The 20,554-nt window shown below is 46.0% G+C and overlaps 2 protein-coding genes across 4 annotated transcripts in view; one reads left to right on the top strand and one right to left on the bottom strand.

Moving 5' to 3' along the window:
* Nucleotides 1–20,554, bottom strand: part of BID (BH3 interacting domain death agonist) — a 39,451-nt gene that overhangs the window by 2,599 nt on the left and 16,298 nt on the right. The window contains exons 1-6 of one of the 2 annotated variants that reach the window (XM_077827139.1): nt 10,948–11,085; nt 6,186–6,292; nt 5,500–5,568; nt 4,326–4,533; nt 3,048–3,187; nt 832–1,044 (exon numbers count right to left, since the gene is read on the bottom strand). In XM_077827139.1, coding sequence (XP_077683265.1) covers nt 835–1,044; nt 3,048–3,187; nt 4,326–4,533; nt 5,500–5,508 — 567 coding nt within the window. In that variant the 5' untranslated portion in view covers nt 5,509–5,568; nt 6,186–6,292; nt 10,948–11,085 and the 3' untranslated portion in view covers nt 832–834. Of the gene's footprint in view, nt 1–831; nt 1,045–3,047; nt 3,188–4,325; nt 4,534–5,499; nt 5,569–6,185; nt 6,293–10,947; nt 11,086–20,554 lie in introns of those variants that run through there. The other variant, XM_077827149.1, reaches the window with a different exon arrangement.
* BCL2L13 (BCL2 like 13) overlaps nt 1–20,554 on the top strand; it is a 112,531-nt gene that overhangs the window by 87,122 nt on the left and 4,855 nt on the right. Inside the window, exon 8 of one of the 2 annotated variants that reach the window (XM_077827126.1) lies at nt 14,961–15,436. The exons of the other annotated variant lie outside the window; for it this stretch is intronic. Coding sequence (XP_077683252.1) covers nt 14,961–15,008 — 48 coding nt within the window. The 3' untranslated portion in view covers nt 15,009–15,436. Of the gene's footprint in view, nt 1–14,960; nt 15,437–20,554 lie in introns of those variants that run through there. 2 annotated transcript variants of the gene reach the window in all.

The raw sequence follows: 20,554 nt of genomic DNA, 5'->3' as shown, positions 1-20,554 counted from the left end.
TTCAGTAACAGCTTGGTTTAGCGCTCACTTTCTATGTCTCCGGCTTTGAAAACACCACCTCATCAGGACACTTTCAACTACAAATATTGGCTCACTGTTACTCCAACTGTGTGTTAGCTCCACAGACAGAAAAGAAAAATGGTGTCACTGTTTAAACATTTCCCCATCCTCTCCTTGCTGTAGCTGACCCTGTGGCACTAAAATTACTTTTACCACTTAGAGTGGCGGTTTCAGGTGGGAAACAGAGAGAGAAGGGGAACCCAGCAGGACAGAAATGGGTGCAGAGATGAGTGGAACACGATCAGAATAGGGGCTTAGTCTGGGAAACTACCTTCCTTGCCCTGGAGGAACTGATCACTCCTGGGCCCATCCATGCCACTCCCAGGAGAAGCTGCTGTGAGAACATGTGACTTACTATTCACACTTCCCCTTGCCTACAGGCACAGAGCTAGTGGACACACTGTGCTGGTGGAGGTCAAACTTTGGATTTGAACTCAGGTGAGCAAGTGGGTGGAGCTGCAAGTTTCTCACACAGCTCCCCCCGCAACTCCGCTTGGCCAGACTCATCCCCCAACAGTATCAGTACCTAAGCAGACTGGGACTCCAGCTCCTGCAGCAAAGCCTTAAGCGGCTAAGTAGAGACCATTGATTCTATAGGAATATAGACAGCAATTAGAGATGGAGGGAGCTCTGCTAGATCACATACAATCGCAGTCCCATCCCCAGCAAGGATTATTCCCTAAACTGCTTTGTCCAGAGCTGAGTTAGCAGGCTTCTGCCACTTTTCTTGGGAGACTCCCACAGCTTAAGTGACAGTTTGATGATTCTTACTTGTTATCCCAGGTTAACAATGTAATTGTGGAGGTTCTGGTTGATGTAATTCACAGTGGTGTTAAAGACACGGTGTAGAAGGGATGGCATTTTGTTTGCTACTGTTCTGGCTAAAACCATCGTTAGCACCAACATGGCTTTCTCCTGCTCCATTTCCAAAGGTATGGTTCTCACAAGCCCCTCCACTGTATTAGACAGACGTCTCATTATCTCCTGAACAGAGGGGAAAGAAAAATTACAGTAAATAAAATATCCCACTACGGCCTGTAAGAGTGACAAAACTTTCACCCACCTAACTGCCCCAAAACACTGCTACAATCCCTTCAATGCAGAAGCACACATGGACTCATACTGGGTGGCATTTCACACCTTGAATGGCTTTTACGCAATGGGGGTCACCGTCATGAACTGCAGGATTTACACAGAACAGAAGTTACATATAGTGCTGGTAAATTTAAATCTATCTTTACAAACATGAAGTGAGATGTGGTCCCTGCCCTGAAGAGCGTACACACACATTGTCAGATCCTGAAAGGTGCTGGGTGCCCTCCCACTGGCCTGGGCCCTAGATTAGACAAGGCAAAGACCTAGGACAACAGAGCGGGTGGTGGAGGGTATTGATGAGAAATTAATCCAGACGCTGCTCTGGATCACTGAAAAATACATATATCCCCAGCAACACAATCTAGATCAAGGCGCGGCCCCCCGCAGCCACTGGGAGCTGGGGGGCTGTGCCTGCGGACGGTCAACTTCAGCAAAATGTCTCGCAGCCTGCAATCAGATTACCCTGATGGGCTGCATGCAGCCCGCAGGTTGCCCACCACTGATCTAGATGCTGCACAAACTAAGATGCGTAACTACTTTGACTAAGCAATGCACAAAAAACTTAACTAGTCCCAAGCAAAAAAGGTGCATGTCACTGCCTCCTACATTGCTGGAGTTTAAAAGTTTTATACCAAGGTCATAAATTGGAGGCCTAACAAGGTCTTGAGCACTCACAGCTGCCACTGAAGGTCTGTGAGAAATGCGGCTACTCAGAGTCTTTCCGGACCAGACTGTTAGAGTTTATACAACAAGGGGTTTTATTATATGAATAAACAGATTGTTTAAAATAATCCAGCATTGTCTACCACACCCCAGTTGCTGAGAGTTTGACTCTGGAGCATAATAGATCACACACTGCATTTGCCTGTAACTTGCACAGAGGAGATGCTTGGGAAACATACCATTCTGGGCAAGTGTGGATGAGCACCAAAAGGCCACTTATCTGAAGATAATGGAGAGCTCCAAGGAGGTGAACAAAACTGACTAACAGATCTAGATCTGGGTCCTTCTGAGAGGAAGGATGGTTTATGGCTAAAGCACATGAGTGGAGTTGGAAGAGCTGGAAGAGTTCCTTCCTCTCAGGGTTTTCTGCAACTCCCAACACTGTAGTATCTCAGGGTTGCTGAGTTTCTGCAACTGATAGTATTACGTAAGCACCAGTGTGCTGAGCTGTGTACATGAAACAGCTGAGGGTTTTACAGTCTTAACAAATGCACAAGGTTCAGTGTTAGCTAAGTCACTTAGGGCACATCTACACCACAAAAGGCAAACTAAACCAAAAAAACCCCAAACACACAGCAGCGAGTCTCAGAGCCCTGATCTTCAGGCTAAAATGGCAGTGGAGTGGAGATGTTCCTGCTCAGGCTGGAGCCCAAGCTCTGAAACCTGATGATGGGTGTGGCTCTCAGAGCCTGAACTCCAGCCCAAGTGGGAATGTCTACGCTGCTATTTTTAGCTCTACAGCGTGAGACCCAGACAGTTGACTCAGACTCTGAGACTCGCTGCTGTGGGATTTTTTGCAGTGCACTTGGGGCCTGATTTTCAGGAGGTGCTGAGTCCTTGCAACTCCCACTGACTTTAGTGGCCACAGAGCGCTAAGCACATCTGAAAGTCAGGCCCTTTGTGCTTTAGCTTCCCCACTGCAAGATGGGGATGTCAACACTCCTGGACCTACCTCTCAAGGTGTTGTGAAGCTGCTGTAATATTTTCTGGAATCTTTACATGGAAGGTACATGCAAAGGATGGATTCTTGAACTGGTCATACCGAAAGTAACAAACTACCTAAAACAACAATCCAGGCAACTCTCCGTTCTTGCTGATCACATCCAGAGATATCTGTTACATTTTCATCCTTCTTTAGTTATTGCTAATCAGCTGAATTCTTCACTTACCTCTTTGGACAGATTCTCATTCACAAATTGCTGCACTAGATCATTTACTACTCTCGGTTGGATCTCCCTAGCCACTTGGTCCCCAATCTCAGCAAGCTGAGCTCCAATGAGCCGGAAAATGTCCTCATCAACCACAGAATCTAATTCCAGAAAAACAAAGAGATGGTTTTAAACAGGATTTTGTTCACATACAGACATGACCAAATCTAGGCCCAGTGCAGGTGTACAACAGGCTCAAGTACCCCAAAGGCGCTCTCGCGGTCATCTGCGCACAGCACCTCTCCCCACAAAGCATTAGAAACTACTACATGCCCCAGGGATCATGCCACTCATCACTGACATGCAGCCACCTCTGAGGTGGAACACGATAGCCCTGAATAGAGAGCTGAATGTCCAGCAGCACTACGTAACAGCTCAGGAGAAATATTATCTCACCCAAATGATACTGCAGGGGGAATTTAAAATATAGCTACTGAAATGAAATTTGGCCAGCTCACTGTAGTAACACCCTCATCCTGGAGGAAAAGAATCTTCCTTTTCTTTTCACGTGATCTTTCACAACCATGGTCAGGACCTCTTACATCTCATCTAGACTACAACATCTCTATGAGCAGAGCCACCTCTGACACCATGCTGGGGCCATTAGTTCAATACTGATTTGGAGGGCAGAGTGCCACCTACTATAAACACCAGATTTATCTGAGCGATCACCCATCCAAGAGATAAGCAGGCCCAGCCCTGCTTAGCCTATGAGACTGGATGAGATCACAGCCCAAGGTGGTATAGCAATGCCCCTGGGGGCACTACCCTGTAGACAAGAGTCAGTACTATTCCTATGTCATGAGCCGTCTTTGGATACTGTTTCCTCTTCACACAGGCAAAGCAAAATGTGGTGAATTTCAGCCCAAATAGCAAAGAGACGAGTTGTTCGTAAAGTCCCAGGTCTAAACTAGCTAACAGGTGCCAAGTACCCAAACACTTTTTAAAACTCAAGGCCTAAAAAGGAGACTGGGGTTTGGGGCTCCATTATGGCAAACTGCAAGTGCATGGGAGAAAAGGCATCTAGGTACTATGGAGAAGAGTGCTCCAGAAATACCTAGACAGGTAAGATAAGGTGCTAAGCATCAGCTGTACCATGTGACCTGAGAAAGCCCAATACGTTAACATCCAGAGCTACAGCACAGCAATACTCCGCAGAGAAAATACTCCCTGTACCATTCCGCTACAGAAGAGATCAGCTTCAGAACAGTGGGATAAGGGGAAGAGGAGAGCACTTACCTGGCTCACCATTCGAAAACCGGCCACTCCGATTCCCATCTGTCTGAAGCTCCCCATCATCAAACTCATCAGAGAGAAAGTTTTTTGGTGGGGAAACCATCACCTGGCTTCTCAGAGAATCCAGCTCTTCTCTGAAATCACAGTTGTGACAGTTCTGCAGAAAGGAATACACGAGGATGCGCTCCACCTGTACATCGCCACGCAGACCCTAAAAATATGCACCAATAAGTCATCATGAATCTGACAGCCAACAAGACACTCCTGCCTGAGAGGACTGTTTTCCACCACTGTCTCTCTGTTGTGGACCTCCTCCAGGAGCCTGAAATAACGTTAACCGAAGAGACTGTATAGTTGCATGACTGCATTCTGATTGTCATGGCTTTGTTTATGTGTAGGACCTACAGAAAGTGCTGCATGATTTTTTTTTTACTAATCCATTGATGGAAGGATTAATTTAAGATTCTCCATGTATTTCAAGCTGGAGTTTAAAACTACCATTTAAAAACATGTACCTACACAAACTCAGACCATAAGCCTGTTACCTTGAATTTGGGAATTGATTATTCTATTTCCTGTTATAAACATAAGCAACGGATGCCCATTTACTATTTAAAAACAAGCAGTGTGAGATATTAACCAGGGGGGTGTTCTCACACCAAAAAAATACAGACTCTTCAAAAGTTAAGAGCATCATCTTTCATCTCACTGTTTGACTGGGACCCAGACAAGGTCAATAATGATCATGTTCAGCTAGCATCAGAAAGAGAGCAGACAGCTTGAGTCTGATCTCAGATATGCAGGCACACCCATCCACACAGACTGGGGAATGAGCTGCCTGTATGGATAGCAGCATGTTGGCAGAAAGTCCAAGCTGTACAGAAACATGGTGCCTGCAAACCCAAACTTGCACAGGGACTAGGAACCAAAACAGGTTCAGACTGAGCATCCCCCAAATTATTAAATGTTAAATAATACACTTTTTTTGGCCTATATTTGAAAAAGTGACTAAAGTTGAGCACCCAAAAATCACTAGATAACTCAAAAAGAGGCCTGATTTTCAGAGGGTCGGGGCAGAGGGAAATCACACGTCTTAAGCTGGACACACAAGATCACCAGTCACTTCTGAAAATTTAAACTGAATGCATTTTGAAACATAAAACCTTTTGGAACTGACCTGATCCATGCTGGCTGGTGGGACAGTGCAGCTGTGTTAACCTTAACTTTCAACCCACAAGTCCTTTCCCTGCAAGGGAACAAAAGGAAGATGCCAACAAGCCTGCAAGCCACTTTGTCCAGAGATTCTCTTTGACAAGCCCTTACTAATCCAGCCCTGCTTTGCAGAGCATGGGCCTTCCCCTGGAACACATGCTTGGTGATTTGGTAGTCATAGGGAAGGCTGTGAACACGGGACCAGATGAGCAAGTAGGCCCCTTTTTAGGAGTGAAGAAAGGTGGGATAGGAGGACACAATGCCTCCCCTCACCAGTAGCATTATGAATAGGCATGATAAGGGAGAGGCCTGGGGGCTGACAATCACCATGACAGCAAGTGACCTAGGAAGGAACAGGGGCTTTTACAGTCAGGGCGTTCTGCCTTAGCTTGGGCCAGCTGTTGGAATGGAGAGCAAGTTTAGCTCCAGGTGGACCTCTGGCCTGGCTATTGAAGGATCCAAGATGCCCTAATTACCAAGTCATTAGGTTCGTGGTAAGGGTATTTTAGGGGCTTCCTGCCTTTAACTGTGGGACACTCCTGTTCATTTATAAGTGAACCAGCCTGAGCCAGCCAACCTTGCACTACCCCTGGGGAGCACCTAACATACAGCCTACCCCTAGGTGTACAGGAAATAACCCAGTTCAAGTACCTGGTGTTGTCGAGAGTCAAGCTGTTTGTATCCTGCCAAAGGCCTCCGATCACGTTTAATGAAAGCTCCTTAGCACAGCCATGCCACTGATACAACTCCAGGAAAACCTAGACGGGAAACATGAGCAATCAGTCACAAACAAACCGTTTTCAGAAAAAAACAACGAGGACTCCTTGTGGCACCTTAGAGACTAACAAATTTATTTGGGCATAAGCTTTCATGGGCTAAAACCCACTTAATCAGATGCATGGAGTGAAAAAAACAGTAAGCATAATATGTATTATAGCACATGAAAAGATGGGAGTTGCCTTACCAAGTGCGGGGGTCAGTGCTAATGAGCCAATTCAATTAAGGTGGAAGTGGCCTATTCTCAACAGTTGACAAGGGGTGAATACCAAGGGAGGGAAAATTACTTTTGTAGTGATAATGAGGCCAATGCAATCAAGGTGTCCCATTTCCAACAGCTGACAAGAAGGTGTGAGTATCAGCAGACGGAAAATGACTTTTTGTAGTGACCCATCCACTCCCAGTCTTTATTCAGGCCTAATTTGATGGTGTCCAGTTTGCAAATTAATTCCAGTTCTGCAGTTTCTCATTGGAGTCTGTTTTTGAAGTTTTTTTGTTGAAGAACTGCAACTTTTAAATCTGTTATTGAGCAACCAGGGAGACTGAAGTATTCTATTGGTTTTTGAATGTTACAATTCTTGAGAATTTCAGAAAGGCAGCATCACAAACGCCTGGAGCTCCCTCTGCAGGAACAGGGGGACTTCTACTTAGTTTTCTGAAGGAGTTTAGTGCAGGTGAATAGTGCCAAACACTGAGCTCTGAACTGCTCTCTGTCCAAAGAGCAGATACTGTGTGGGCTTCAGCGTTGCAAGCTGGCCCCACATCTCAGCCGATGTACACCAAACCTGACCTGGCTGGGCCCAGCTGTAAGGGGAGATAGGAGTTTTGTCTCCAACTCCACTAACTCTTGGTCTCTGTGCTGAGTGTGCCAGCTCTGGTGGTGGTGTTTGTTTGGGTTTGTTTTGCAACGTGGACACCCAGAATGGACTGGCGGCACCAGGACACTTCTGATATGATCTTCCAGTCATCACTGACCAGCACTAGCTTTAAACTTTGCGCCACTCCATAACACACACTCACATCTGTCCTGGCCCCTGTTGGAGCAGTTTAAGGTAGTGAACAAAACTCTGCATTAAAATGACTCAGAGTGGAGGTGGAAAAGAGGAAGTGAACAAAAGCAGAAACTTACAAACTCAGAAGCAAACCACAAGGAGACACAAATTGTTCAGGAAAGAAAAGGTATTTCCCAGCTTTTTGGAGGGTTTTTACAGGTTTGTGATTTCAACCAACCCCACATACAAATACTTGGGCAGCAGTTCTTTTATCCATGATTTCTCAGAATTTACTTGGTTCCATCTAACAGCCACATGTTAACCAGTTAGGTCTCGGATAAAATTTGTGACTCTGCATCAGACCGTTGGTCCATCTAGTTCAACACTCTGTCTCAGTCAGTGACCCACAACATATGTGATGTAAATGTGCCAGACCAGCTGTGTCATGGAAGAGGCAAAAGGACCTCCTTTCTATTCTCCTCCTGAAACCAAAGAAAACTCCCCAGACTCCATTTTGTACCTCTGGCTTCCATTTTAAATAAGGGTCACTCCATGATTAAGTGAAAGCTGCAGGTCACACAGACTAAAAATAAAATTGGTGGGAAAACCAAAGTAGGGGAAAGGTCAGCAGATCATAACTATGAGGTAAACAACAATTGCAGGCTAAAAACAGAACTAACGGTTTGGAATGATTGGCAGTTGGCATGCACCCAAGAAAGATCTGACAGGAAGATATTAACAGAAGTGTCAAAAAAGTTCTGACAGGACAGTATAAAAGTCACTATGTCTCAGTAGACAGCTGACATGAGGAGGGAGGAGATGACGAAGCAGAGAAAGAAGCAGCACCACCACCACCAGAGGGAATCCTGTCAATAGAGCAAAGTCAGCAGACAAAATAAGCTTGTCACTCAAAGTTAGAGTCATGGTATAGGATGAGAGAGAGAGTGTGTGTGAATAAAGATGAATGTATGTGTGTTGATTGTGGAGAAAATGTTTATATGTAAAACTAAAGAACCGTTATCAATTGCTGTCAGCAACCTGCAGCAGACTGGCCATTGGCAACAGGGTGCAGCCACTTGGGAACATTTCAAAACCGCAAGGCAATACGGTTTGGGGTGCTCTTTGACTTGCACCAGTAAAAAGATGCTGGGTTTTGGAAAGAACACTGTTTTGTGCCAATCATTTATCAGAAGGTTGTATCCATGTCCTTCAGGTATTTCCTTAGCCATCCTGGAGACCCAGACCTTAGGAAAACAGGTTGGTTAATAAGTAGGCTGTTTTGAGGGAACCCTGGCTAAACCCGGGACAGGGTGAGAAGTGAGCTATTCTAGGGACACCCTAATTCTATTTTCGAGACCCTGGAACAGGTTGTTTGATCACCCTTTTCTTAGGCCTTGTCTTCAGTACAAAAAAGCATGTTGTTAATATGAGGTAAAATCCTAATGAAGACAAGGCAGTTTGTAGTTTTCACACAAGCTAGCAGGTGGAGGTAAACCCTGGGCTCCCCCATAGTCTTTAACTTGACTCACTAATTCATGTGGAAACTACAAACTGCATAATTTTCATGAGGATTTTACTTCGTGTTAGCTAACTTGAGATAAGAACACATCTTTTTTTAAGTGAAGGAATGATGGCCCACCCCACTACTAAAGGGCTAAAGTTAACAGTGCCACGCTATAATTAATGTCCCTAAACAGTCTCTCAACTTTAATGTACACTGTACCATCATGATATGGTTGTTCTGGGTGGGGGTTGGGGGGGGGGGGGGGGGAGAAGGGGATTAAGCTAAGAATATGGAAAGGTAGTCCTGTGTGACTGCCTATTCACCATAAGGCTTGTCTTCACTGCAGAAGTAACCTGGCCTCTTACTCAGGTGTTGCCTGTAACTTGATTCCTGTTCACACATAAAAACCACCCTCCATCAGAGGGAGAATCTCAGCTTTCAAGTGGTATCAAGGAATTTCTACATCTGCTGTTCTGCAAGATAGTGGAAACAGTTAAAACCATAGTGGAGTTGAATTGTGGGGGGAAAAGCAAAAGGGTAATCCAAATGATGTGTTTTAAAACCATGAGTGTCACATTTATCTTCATATGTGTTCTTATATATTAATAAAAAATAATACATTCAGGAAAACAAAGGCTAATATCTGTAACTCTGCTGCGATCCCTGCTCCCTGAGAAGCTTGCTAGTGCATGGTTATACAAGCATAGAAATATAGGGCTGGAAAGGACCTCAAGAGGTCATCTAGTCCATCCCCCCTTGGAGGGGTAAGATCAAGTAAACCTAGACCATCCCTGACAGGTGTTTGTCCAACCTATTCATAAAACCCTCCAATGATGGGGATTCCACAACCTCCCTTGGAAGCCTATTCCAGTGCTTAACCACCCTTATAGTTAGAAAGGGTTTCCTAATAGCTAATCTAAATCTCCCTTGCTACAAATTACGCTGATTACTACTTATCCTACCCTTGGTGGACAATTGATCACCATCCTCTTTATAACAACCATTTAGGTATATGAAGACTTATATCCCCCCTCTCAGCCTCCTCTTCTCTTAACTAAACATGTTCAATTCTTTCAGCCTTTCTTCAGACGTCCGGTTTTCTAAATCCATCATCATTTCTGTTGCTCTCCTCTGGACTTTCTCCAATTTTGCCACATCTTTCTTTAAGTGTGGCAGTCAGAACTGGACACAGTACTCCAGCTGAGGCCTCACCAGCACTGAGGAGAGCAGGACAATTACCCCCCATGTCTTACATAACGTAGCTAGGAAAGAACTAAATAACTGCTTTATTCCAGGTATTTCAAAAAACAGGCTTGTAATCTGAAGAGTCTCACTAGTATAAACACATACTCTTAATATGTTCCAGCGACAGCCAGCTAACTCTCATCACCATGTTTCCCCCACCACGACATACACCTTATACTCCAGCTTATTTAAATGCCTTAAGGAACCATTTGAAACGTTGGAAGAATTATTGTTCTAGATAAACAAACTTCACCTTCTGTATGAATTTCACCCTGAGGGACAGGAATAATATAATTGCAAAGCAGCACCGACATTGTTTGGACATGACTCATCATATCCCAGGGCTGTAATCTCCAGCTCGCGTACACGTACTGCGGTCATTAGATGAGAGCGAGCGTGAGCATAAACAGTAGTGTAGCCGTGGTAGCATGGGCAGTGGCAACACTGCTCAGTCATGCCAAGGGCACCCTTGCCGGGACCCTGTGGATACGTGCTCCAGAAGGCTCAGCGGTGCTGCCATGGCCGCTGCCCATCCTACCGTGGTTGCACTACTACGGATGATGAGACCTAGCGCGAGTATGCGTATGCAAGCTGGGAACTGCACTCCTAGCTTGGCGTGTAAAGGTAGCCTAAGAAAAAATACTTAATACAACAATAAGCCACTCCACTTAAAAACTCATCTCGTTAATTTAAATGCAGAATTGGGAGCCATAAACCAGGTTTCAGTTCAGTTAAGAGCAGCTTGTCTAGTGCTGCCTGTGACTGCAGGTTGGTAGCTGGAGCCATTTCCCTTTGAAGCCCCACTGCTAGACTCCCAGCGTATAAAAATGGAGCATATCCATTCAGCCTCAGTTAGCATCCTTGCAAAAACATATCGCTGTTCTTTCAGACATACATTCCAGGATCTGCATGAGCTCTGCTCCTAGCCCACAGTCTGAAGCATCTTCAGTTGGCAGTGCAAGGAAACTGTAGAACAAGGGAAGTGCTAGGCTTCTGTTTTTCCTGTAGTGCCTAGCAGCCCCAGTCACAGACGAGGACCCTGTTGTGCTGGCTGCTGTACAAACAGAAAACAGAGAGATGGTTCTAAAACTGCTTAGCAATCAGTTCCTCAAAATGAGACTGAGTAGCATTGTCCAAAGAAAGCTAGTTACCAGGTAATTATGGCTCACAACCGTGGCACCATTTGGGAATAAACTCTGTAACAACAGCACATAAGTCCCAGAAAAGGCTAGAAGGTAGACATATTTTTGCTGATGTGGACTGTGAGTGACTGCTACAATCTGGTGCAGATCAGGCCTCACATACTTCAAAAGACATGCCTCTGTCTAGAGCAGCAGTTGGAAAAAAAATCACTTGCAAACCAGCCTTGCCTAAATCTTTAGGCACAAGTCTGGCAATTTCTTCATGTTGTGCTGGGCTGTCTCTGCACAATAACGACTGAATGCTGCATCGTTTAAGTCAATGGGAGTTTTGCAGTTAGCATCTGCGGGAAAAGGATCAGGCCCTATGTTCACCCAAACAACACTGGATCCCAGACTGGCCTTTCAAAATCTAGCCATGATCCCCTGGAAAGCACTACGTGCAGATTCAAGATAGTAAAGGTATCTAACACAACCTTGCTGATGGCTACAATACTTGTAAGAACCTAGCGAACCTCAGGTGATGGGACCTTGTGATATAGGAGCTCTAGACATCCAAGACAGTGATACTTACCTCCTCCAGGCAACAGATGGCTGCCAGAGTTGCCTTATTACACTCCCATCAAGCCACACAAACAGTTGGTCTTAGCTTGTAACCCCTGTGGGACAGCTTCCATCACAAACACAATTATCAATCTCTGCTGCACAAAGGCCACATCCCCAGCATTATTTTATTCCCCACCTCCTATGCAGTTACCCAGCCCTGTGGCCTGACTCAGTGCCATAGAAACTTCAGTGAGTGTGTGTGTTAAATAAATATGATCCCTGCATAAGACTGAGGAAGAAATGCATCCAGCAACAACCCGTTGTTTTACAAAGATGCAAGGTCCATTGCAAAAAGAAAAGGAGTACTTGTGGCACCTTAGAGACCAGTCTCTAAGGTGCCACAAGTACTCCTTTTCTTTTTGCAAAGACAGACTAACACGGCTGTTACTCTGAAAGGTCCATTGCGTGAATCCAGGTGGCGGTTTCCACACTATAGAATTCTGCAGGTGCACAGTTGTCACCATGATATTAAACACAAACAGTTCCAATAGGAGCTCTCTCTGGATCTCCCAGGGTGTTAGCATCGGTTTGGAATGCAATTTTTGCAGGGCAAGGACCAAGTCTCCTGTTTTTCAGCAGCTCCATGCAGTGTTGGCACTTTTAAGAACTCCCCAGTGCATTTTGAAGTGCAGAAGATTATTTCCTTTGTACAAGTGTGGAGCAGTTTAGGCTCTAAATCCAGTGGCTTGTGGCAACACAGCAAAGTAGTAATGTAGAGGGTGAGGTGAACCACAGTTATCTACACAGTAACATCACACACACCAATTCAGGAATAAGAACTGTGGCCAACTGTACTGCCTAACCACACAGAGAACCTCCTTTGTGTAATGACCTCTGCTGTGAAACTGGACACGTGCAGTCGAGACACAATTAAATCATAAGGGAGGTGGCTGCTGTATATGGTGCTTATGAGGTACATGGGGGCCAGTTCTGTCTTGGGCTCTGACAGTACATTGATAGTGTGAAAGAGCTGCAAATGAAAGGTCGTAAATGGCCCATGCTGCTCCCCTTGCAGCCCCAGCAAAACATAAGGAAAGTAGCACAATGCTGAGAGCTACAGAAGTTCTCAGCTGCCATAAGCAGCCCTGGGGAAGCTTGCCCTCAATTAAAGTATTTCCCCAGGTGCTTTGCAGCAGCCCAGAATTTAGATGGTTAAGAAGTCATACACAAAGCCACTTTCATCTACTCTACTCCAGGGCCACACCTTCTGTGCTGCATCTCTTAAAACGCTCAGCACAGAATCTGTCTCATGAGCTGTAGATCCATTCACCAGCATTTCACCCACTCCTCCTATGCAGGTCTGCAGATTGCACTTTTAGAGAATTAATTGGCCGTATATGATCTTCAATCTTGTCAGCAATTATTTTAGTCTCAGCCATACCAGGTTCTTTTTCTAGCCAAACAACTATACTTTCCAGCAGTAGTCACTCACACATGCAGCGTATGGATAATTTAGAGCAGTTTGTAGAGGGAACATCTGAGATAGAAACACATACAAACAGAGAAATAATCCCCTGGATAGAAACAACCTATCAGTCAGCAACATTGCTGCTTTTTTGTGCACTGTCAAGATGCTTATCTTTCTACAGCTGCTTTCACTTTGGCATGAAGAAGTTCTCTAGAACTGAAACTGTAATAGCCTCTAAGCCCTGGTCTACACTAGGAGTTGAGGTCGAATTTACCAGCGATAAATCAATTTAACCCTGGACCCATCCACAACACGAAGCCCTTTTTTCAACTTAAAGGGCTCTTAAAAATCGATTTCCTTACTTCACCCCTGACAAGGGGATTAGCTCTGAAATTGGCCTTGCCGGGTCGAATTTGGGGTACTGTGGTTGTAATTAGACGGTATTGGCCTCCGGGAGCTATCCCAGAGTGCTCCACTGTGACCGCTCTGGACAGCACTCTCAACTCAGATGCACTGGGCCAGGTAGACAGGAAAAGGCCCGCGAACTTTTGAATTTCAATTTCCTATTTGGCCAGCAGGGCAAGCTGCAGGTGAGTGCAGAGCTCATCAGCAGAGGTGACCATGCAAAGCTCATCAGCAGAGGGGACCATGATGGAGTCCCAGAAACGCAAAAGAGCTTCAGCATGGACCGAACGGGAGGTACAGGATCTGATCGCTGTATGGGGAAAGGAATCTGTGCTATGAGAACTACGTTCCAGTTTTCGAAATGCCAAAACATTTGTCAAAATCTCCCAGGGCATGAAGGACAGAGGCCATAACAGGGACCCGAAGCAGTGCCGTGTGAAACTTAAAGAGCTGAGGCAAGCCTACCAGAAAACCAGAGAGGCAAACGGCCGCTCCGGGTCAGAGCCCCAAACATGCCGCTTCTATGATGAGCTGCATGCTATTTTAGGGGGTTCAGCCGTGTTGTTTGACTCCTTCAATGGAGATGGAGGCAACAGGGAAGCAGGTTTTGGGGATGAGGAAGATGATGATGAGGTTGTAGATAGCTCACAGCAAGCAAGCGGAGAAACCGGTTTTCCCGACAGCCAGGAACTGTTTCTCATCCTGGACCTGGAGCCAGTACCCCCCAAACCCACCCAAAGCTGCTTCCCAGACCCGCCAGGCGGAGAAGGGACCTCTGGTGAGTGTACCTTTTAAAATAGTATACATGGTTTAAAAACAAGCATGTTTAATGATTAATTTGCCCTGGCATTGGCGGCTCTCCTAGATGTACTCCCAAAGCCTTTGCAAAAGGTTTCTGGGGAGGGCAGCCTTATTCCATCCACCATGGTAGGACACTTTACCACTCCAGGCCAGTAGCACATACTCGGGAATTATTGTAGAACAAAGCATTGCAGTGTATGTTTGCTGGCGTTCAAACAACATTCGTTCTTTATCTCTCTGTGTTATCCTCAGGAGAGTGATACCATTCATGGTCACCTGGTTGAAATAGGGTGCTTTTCTTAAGGGGACATTCAGAGGTGCCTGTTCCTGCTGGGCTGTTTGTCTGTGGCTGAACAGAAATGTTCCCCACTGTTAGCCACAGAGAGGGGCTAGCCACACGGTGCGGGGAAGCAAAATGCGACCTTGTAACGAAAGCACATGTGCTATGTATGTAATGTTAACAGCAAGGTTTACCGTGAAAGAGTGTACCCATTGTTCCATAAAATGTGACTTTTTAAATACCACTGTCCCTTTCTTTTCCTCCACCAGCTGCATGTGTTTCAAGCATCACGGGATCTTCTCCTTCCCAGAGGCTAATGAAGATTAGAAGGCGAAAAAAATGCACTCGCGATGAAATGTTCTCTGAGCTCATGCTGTCCTCCCACACTGACAGAGCACAGACGAATGCGTGGAGGCAGACAATGTCAGAGTGCAGGAAACCACAAAATGACTGGGAGGAGTGGTGGCGGGCTGAAGAGAGTAAGTGGTGGGCTGAAGACAGGGCTGAAGCTGAAAGGTGGCAGCAGCGTGATGAGAGGAGGCAGGATTCAATGCTGAGGCTGCTGGAGGATCAAACTAATATGCTGCAGGAAAGGCAGCTGGAGCACAGACTGCCGCTACAGCCCCTGTGTAACAAACCGCCCTCCTCCCCAAGTTCCATAGCCTCCTCTCCCAGACGCCCAAGAACGCGGTGGGGGGGCCTCTGGCCACCCAGCCACTCTACCCCAGAGGATTGCACAAGCAACAGAAGGCTGGCATTCAATAAAGTTTTAAAGTTTTAAACTTTTAAAGTGCTGTGTGGCCTTGTCCTTCTCTCCTCCACCACCCCTCCTGGGCTACCTTGGCAGTTATCCCCCTATTTGTGTGATGAATGAATAAAGAATGCATGAATGTGGAGCAACAATAACTTTATTGCCTCTGCAAGCGGTGATTGAAGGGCGAGGAGGAGGGTGGTTAGCTTACAGGGAAGTAGAGTGAACCAAGGAGTGGCGGGTTTCATCAAGGAGAAACAAACAGAACTTTCACACCGTAGCCTGGCCAGTCAACTGGTTTTCAAAGCTTCTCTGATGCGCACCACACCCTTCTGTGCTCTTCTAACCACCCTGGTGTCTCGCGGCGCGTAACCAGTGGCCAGGCGATTTGCCTCAACCTCCCACCCCGCCATAAACGTCTCCCCCTTACTCTCACAGATATTGTGAAGCACACAGCAAGCAGTAGTAACAATGGGAATATTGGTTTCGCTGAGGTCTAACCGAGTCAGTAAACTGTGCCAGTGCACTTTTAAACGTCCAAATGCACATTCTACCACCATTCTGCATTTGCTCGGCCTGTAATTGAACAGCTCCTGACTACTGTCCAGGCTGCCTGTGTACGGCTTCATGAGCCATGGCATTAAGGGGTAGGCTTGGTCCCCAAGGATAACTACAGGCATTTCAACATCCCCAACGGTTATTTTCTGGTCTGGGAATAAAGTCCCTTTCTGCAGCTTTTGAAACAGACCAGAGTTCCTAAAGATGCGAACGTCATTTACCTTTCCCTGCCATCCCACGCTGATGTTGGTGAAACATCCCTTGTGATCCACCAGTGCTTGCAGCACTATTGAAAAGTACCCCTTGCGGTTTATGCACTCGCCGGCTTGGTGCTCCGGTGCCAAGATAGGGATATGGGTTCCGTCTATGGCCCCACCACAGTTAGGGAATCCCACTGCAGCAAAGCCATCCACTATGACCTGCGCATTTCCCAGGGTCACTACCCTTGATATCAGCAGATCTTTGATTGCATTGTCTACTTGCATCACAGCAGCCCCCACAGTAGATTTGCCCACTCCAAATTGTTTCCCGACTGACCGGTAGCGGTCTTGCGTTGCAAGCTTCCACAGGGCTATTGCCACTCGCTTCTCAAGTGTGAGGGCTGCTCTCATTTTGGTATTCATGCGCTTCAGGGCAGGGGAAAGCAAGTCACAAAGTTCCATGAAAGTGGCCTTACGCATGCAAAAGTTTCGCAGTCACTGGGAATCGTCCCAGACCTGCAACACTATGTGGTCTGTGCTTGTTTCCCAGGCCCAGAATCAGCGTTCCACTGCATGAACCTGTCCCATTAGTACCATGATGCCCACATTGCCAGGGCCCGTGCTTTGAGAGAAGTCTGTGTCCATGTCCTCATCACTCTCGTCACCGCGGTGACGTCGCCTATTCTCCCGGTTTCACTTTGCCAGGTTCTGGTGCTGCATATACTGCTGGATAATGCGCATGGTGTTTAATGTGCTCCTAATTGCCAAAGTGATCTGAGCGGGCTCCATGCTTGCCATGGTATGGCATCTGCACACGTAACTCAGGAAAAAAGGCACGAAACGTCTGCCGTTGCTTTCATGGAGGGAGGGAGGGCCTGACAACATGTACCCAGAACCACCCGCGACAATGTTTTTTGCATTGGGATCTCAACCCAGAATTCCAATGGGTGGCAGAGACTGCGGGAACTGTGGGATAGCTACCCACAGTGCAACACTCCAGAAGTCGACGCTAGCCTCGGTACTGTGGAAGCACTCTGCCGAGTTAATGCACTTAAAGCATTTTGTGTGGGGACACACACAATCGACTATATAAAAACGATTTCTAAAAAACTGACTTCTATAAATTCGACCTAATTTCGTAGTGTAGACATCCCCTTCCTGATGACTTAGGGTAAGTGCATGAAATGTACGTTGGTCTTCCATTGCCAGTCAGGGTCACAGCTGAGCTTGCTGCCTGGCAACAGGGATGTCGCCATCTTTAACAAGAATGAAACTTAGCTCTTATCTAGCACTCAAAGTGCTTTAGGGAGAAAGGGAAGTATCACCCCCATTTAATAAATGGGGGAAACACGGGAAGTGACTTGCCCAAAGTCACCTAGAAGGTCAGCGGCAAAGCCAAGAACAGACTCCATCTCTCTGGAGCCCTCCTCACTGGACCCAGAAACAATCTTCAAACATACGAAAAGTGGTTTACATAACCACTACCATAGGCTCAGCCATCAGGGCAAGACAGATTGTGGAGGAGAGGAGAAAAGTAAGTGGGAGCATAGCCATCTTCATTGCCAAAAGTGTTATATGCCCGAATTTGGAGTGAGCAACAACATTGTAGAGCTAACAGGTTCTTTATTCCAGGGACTTCTAACTAACATCAGGGACTACTCCTGATATATACACACATGCATGCCAACATCAGCAAACTCAATGCCATCCATCCCAAGAGGACTCACGTCACCAAGGCACTGGAGTGCCATGCTGCTTTGGCTGTCAGAAGCAGTCCCTGTCCCATGTTCAAGAGGTGCTACAATGGCCCAAAATAATCAGGAGCAAAATATCAGACTTATTCCCCACCCCCACAAGAAAATTCAAATTTATGTAAAGACCACAAGCTCCTAAGTCACTTTGGCATTTTTGAAAATTCCTCTTCTAGATGCCTAAATGTGGATGTATGTGCCTAATTTTAGGTACCCTTTTTTCAAATCTTGGCTCAAGTATGATATTTTGCTTACATTCACTTCACAGGGCTCCTTTTGAATGTGGAAAGAGCAGCATCCTTTGCAGCCGGGGCAACTCAGACTTTTCAGGGAGAAAGGATCAAGGTAGAGCCCTGAGTGGGACTCTGTAGAGCCTGCAGTGGGTCTGGGATCCCACAGGTCCCATACGACCTGCAGCCATAATAGCGGGAGCGGAATTAAAGAATAGTCCTATTCAGGGCCCTAGATCACAGTAGAGGTGCATATATCTTTTATTTAAGTCTCACAGATGCAGCTGGTGGTTTAATGAAGCACTACAATATTGAGGCAGTTATTTTAATAAATGGAGTGACACTGGTGTTTATGTGGTCCCCCCCTTTCTGAGCCTGCCACTGATAAAAGAACACATAGGCAAACTAATAATAGTGCCTACAAGGCCATCACACTTTGTCAAGCACCCGTCTAGGGCTAATGATCCCAAAGAAAAGGATTTGATCCCAGCTTAAGGAAAGGGAGGGAAAGAGGAAGGAACAGAGACAGGCCACCCGCAGCCTAGAAGCCAGGACGTAAAAGATAGGTGGAGTGTGGGCAGAGGCAATTATTCTGTGCATTTGCACCTGTGCTGCTTTGCAACATTAAGAACATAAAAGCAGCCATACTGGGTCAGACCAAAGGTCCATCTACCCAGTATCCTGTCTTCTGACAGTGGCCAATGCCAGGGGTTTCCGAAGAAATGAACAGAACAGACAATCGCTGAGTGATCCATCCCATCGCCCATTCACCGCTTCTGGCAACCAGAAGGTAGAGTGACACAGAGCAGGGGGTTGCATCCCTGATCATCTTGGCTAACAACAATTGATGGACCTATCCTCCATGAACTTATCTCGTTCTTTTTTGAACCCTGTTATAGTTTTGGCCTTCACATCCCTAGACAATGAGTTCCACATTGTTTCAATGGACTACTGCAGTCTGGATAATATTACAGTTATTGGCTTGAAACATAGTGATATTGAGCACCCCAGCTCCCATTCACTTCAAAAAGGTAGCTACAGTTACCCACAACCTTTGAAATTCAGGCCACTAAATACTACATTTTTCATATACACACCTCAGAGTTTCAAAAGATGGCTAGGCATCATTATCCTCATTTTATAGATGGGTAAACTGAGGCACCAAAAAGTACAGCAAGCGACTTGAGGTCATAGCAGGTGACTTAGCTGGGAACAGAACCCAAGTCTCCTAAACCCCCGTGATATGCTTTAGTCACTGGGCCATTTGGGAGACCATCCCATATTTGAAAGAAAAAAAAAAAAGTTTTGACAAATCCTCTCTCTCTCAAGCCTGCTTTAACTCCAGGCACACACTCTATTTTAGTCTTGACAGCTATGGGTTCTCTTGCACATTTACCCAGAACAGTTATCTGTTGTCACCAAGGGTCTCTTGGAAGTTCTGGGCTGGAAAGGTGTGAGGGATTCTATTCCATATCATCACTTGTCCACAGTCACTGAGCAAGAGACCACCAGACCCGGAGAAAGTGTGAAGCTAAGGTCCTCCTTGCCTAACTCTGGTGACTTACAGCCCCCAGGACACTTATCAGAACCAGAAGGGAGATTTTGCCAGAAGAGCTAGGCCAACATTCCACCATTCCTAGCAGCCATGCCCTCCGGCTTAGGTTACCATCAGATCATAGTATATCTGGGAAAGAATATCTGGCCCAGATCCATACAGAAATACTAGAGATATCTGGAATGCTTTCTAAAGGAACAGCTACAGGAAAAACCTGGTATGCTTCGCTCATAATGTGAACATCTGAATGCTGAAACAATCTGGATAATCCAAAGCTCCTATGTTAGGAGAGAGAATGTTTTTAGGGGGATATGAGCAGAGCAGCCTACTGCAATTAAGCTCACAGAGGCCTGGTCAGCTTCTCTACAGTTCAGAGTATGTAGTAATTCCCTATCAAGAGAACCAAACTCCAGCCAGTTGGTCAGCAGAATTATTCAAGCTGGACCTGTCTGCCTTTCTAGAGTCAGAATCATTCACCACAGACTGAACAAGCAGAGGGGTTTGAGGCATGAACACAGAGACTAGACTTCACAGAAGTCACACCGGACGCTGTGTTCATGTTTTCAGACCAGTCATTGCCACATTTGGCAGCTTTTCTGAAACATGAGCTTTCATTTTAAATGTTTCCATTGGACTTTTCCCAAATACAAACGCAGTATAATTATAAACCTCCTAAGAGCTAACACACCCACTTCCCTCAGGTAGGAAATAATGTATTAGTATGGACAAGTCAACAAGATGTTCCATACATGGAAAAAGAAAGAGTGGCCCTATGTTTAACCTGAATGTACTGTGCGGTAGAATAATCCAGTGCCTTG

Source organism: Eretmochelys imbricata, chromosome 1 (genome assembly GCF_965152235.1).
Source record: "Eretmochelys imbricata isolate rEreImb1 chromosome 1, rEreImb1.hap1, whole genome shotgun sequence".
Taxonomy (NCBI): Eukaryota; Metazoa; Chordata; order Testudines; family Cheloniidae; genus Eretmochelys; species Eretmochelys imbricata.
Note: the sequence above shows the minus strand (reverse complement) of the source record. Positions and strands in the feature narration are given on the sequence as shown.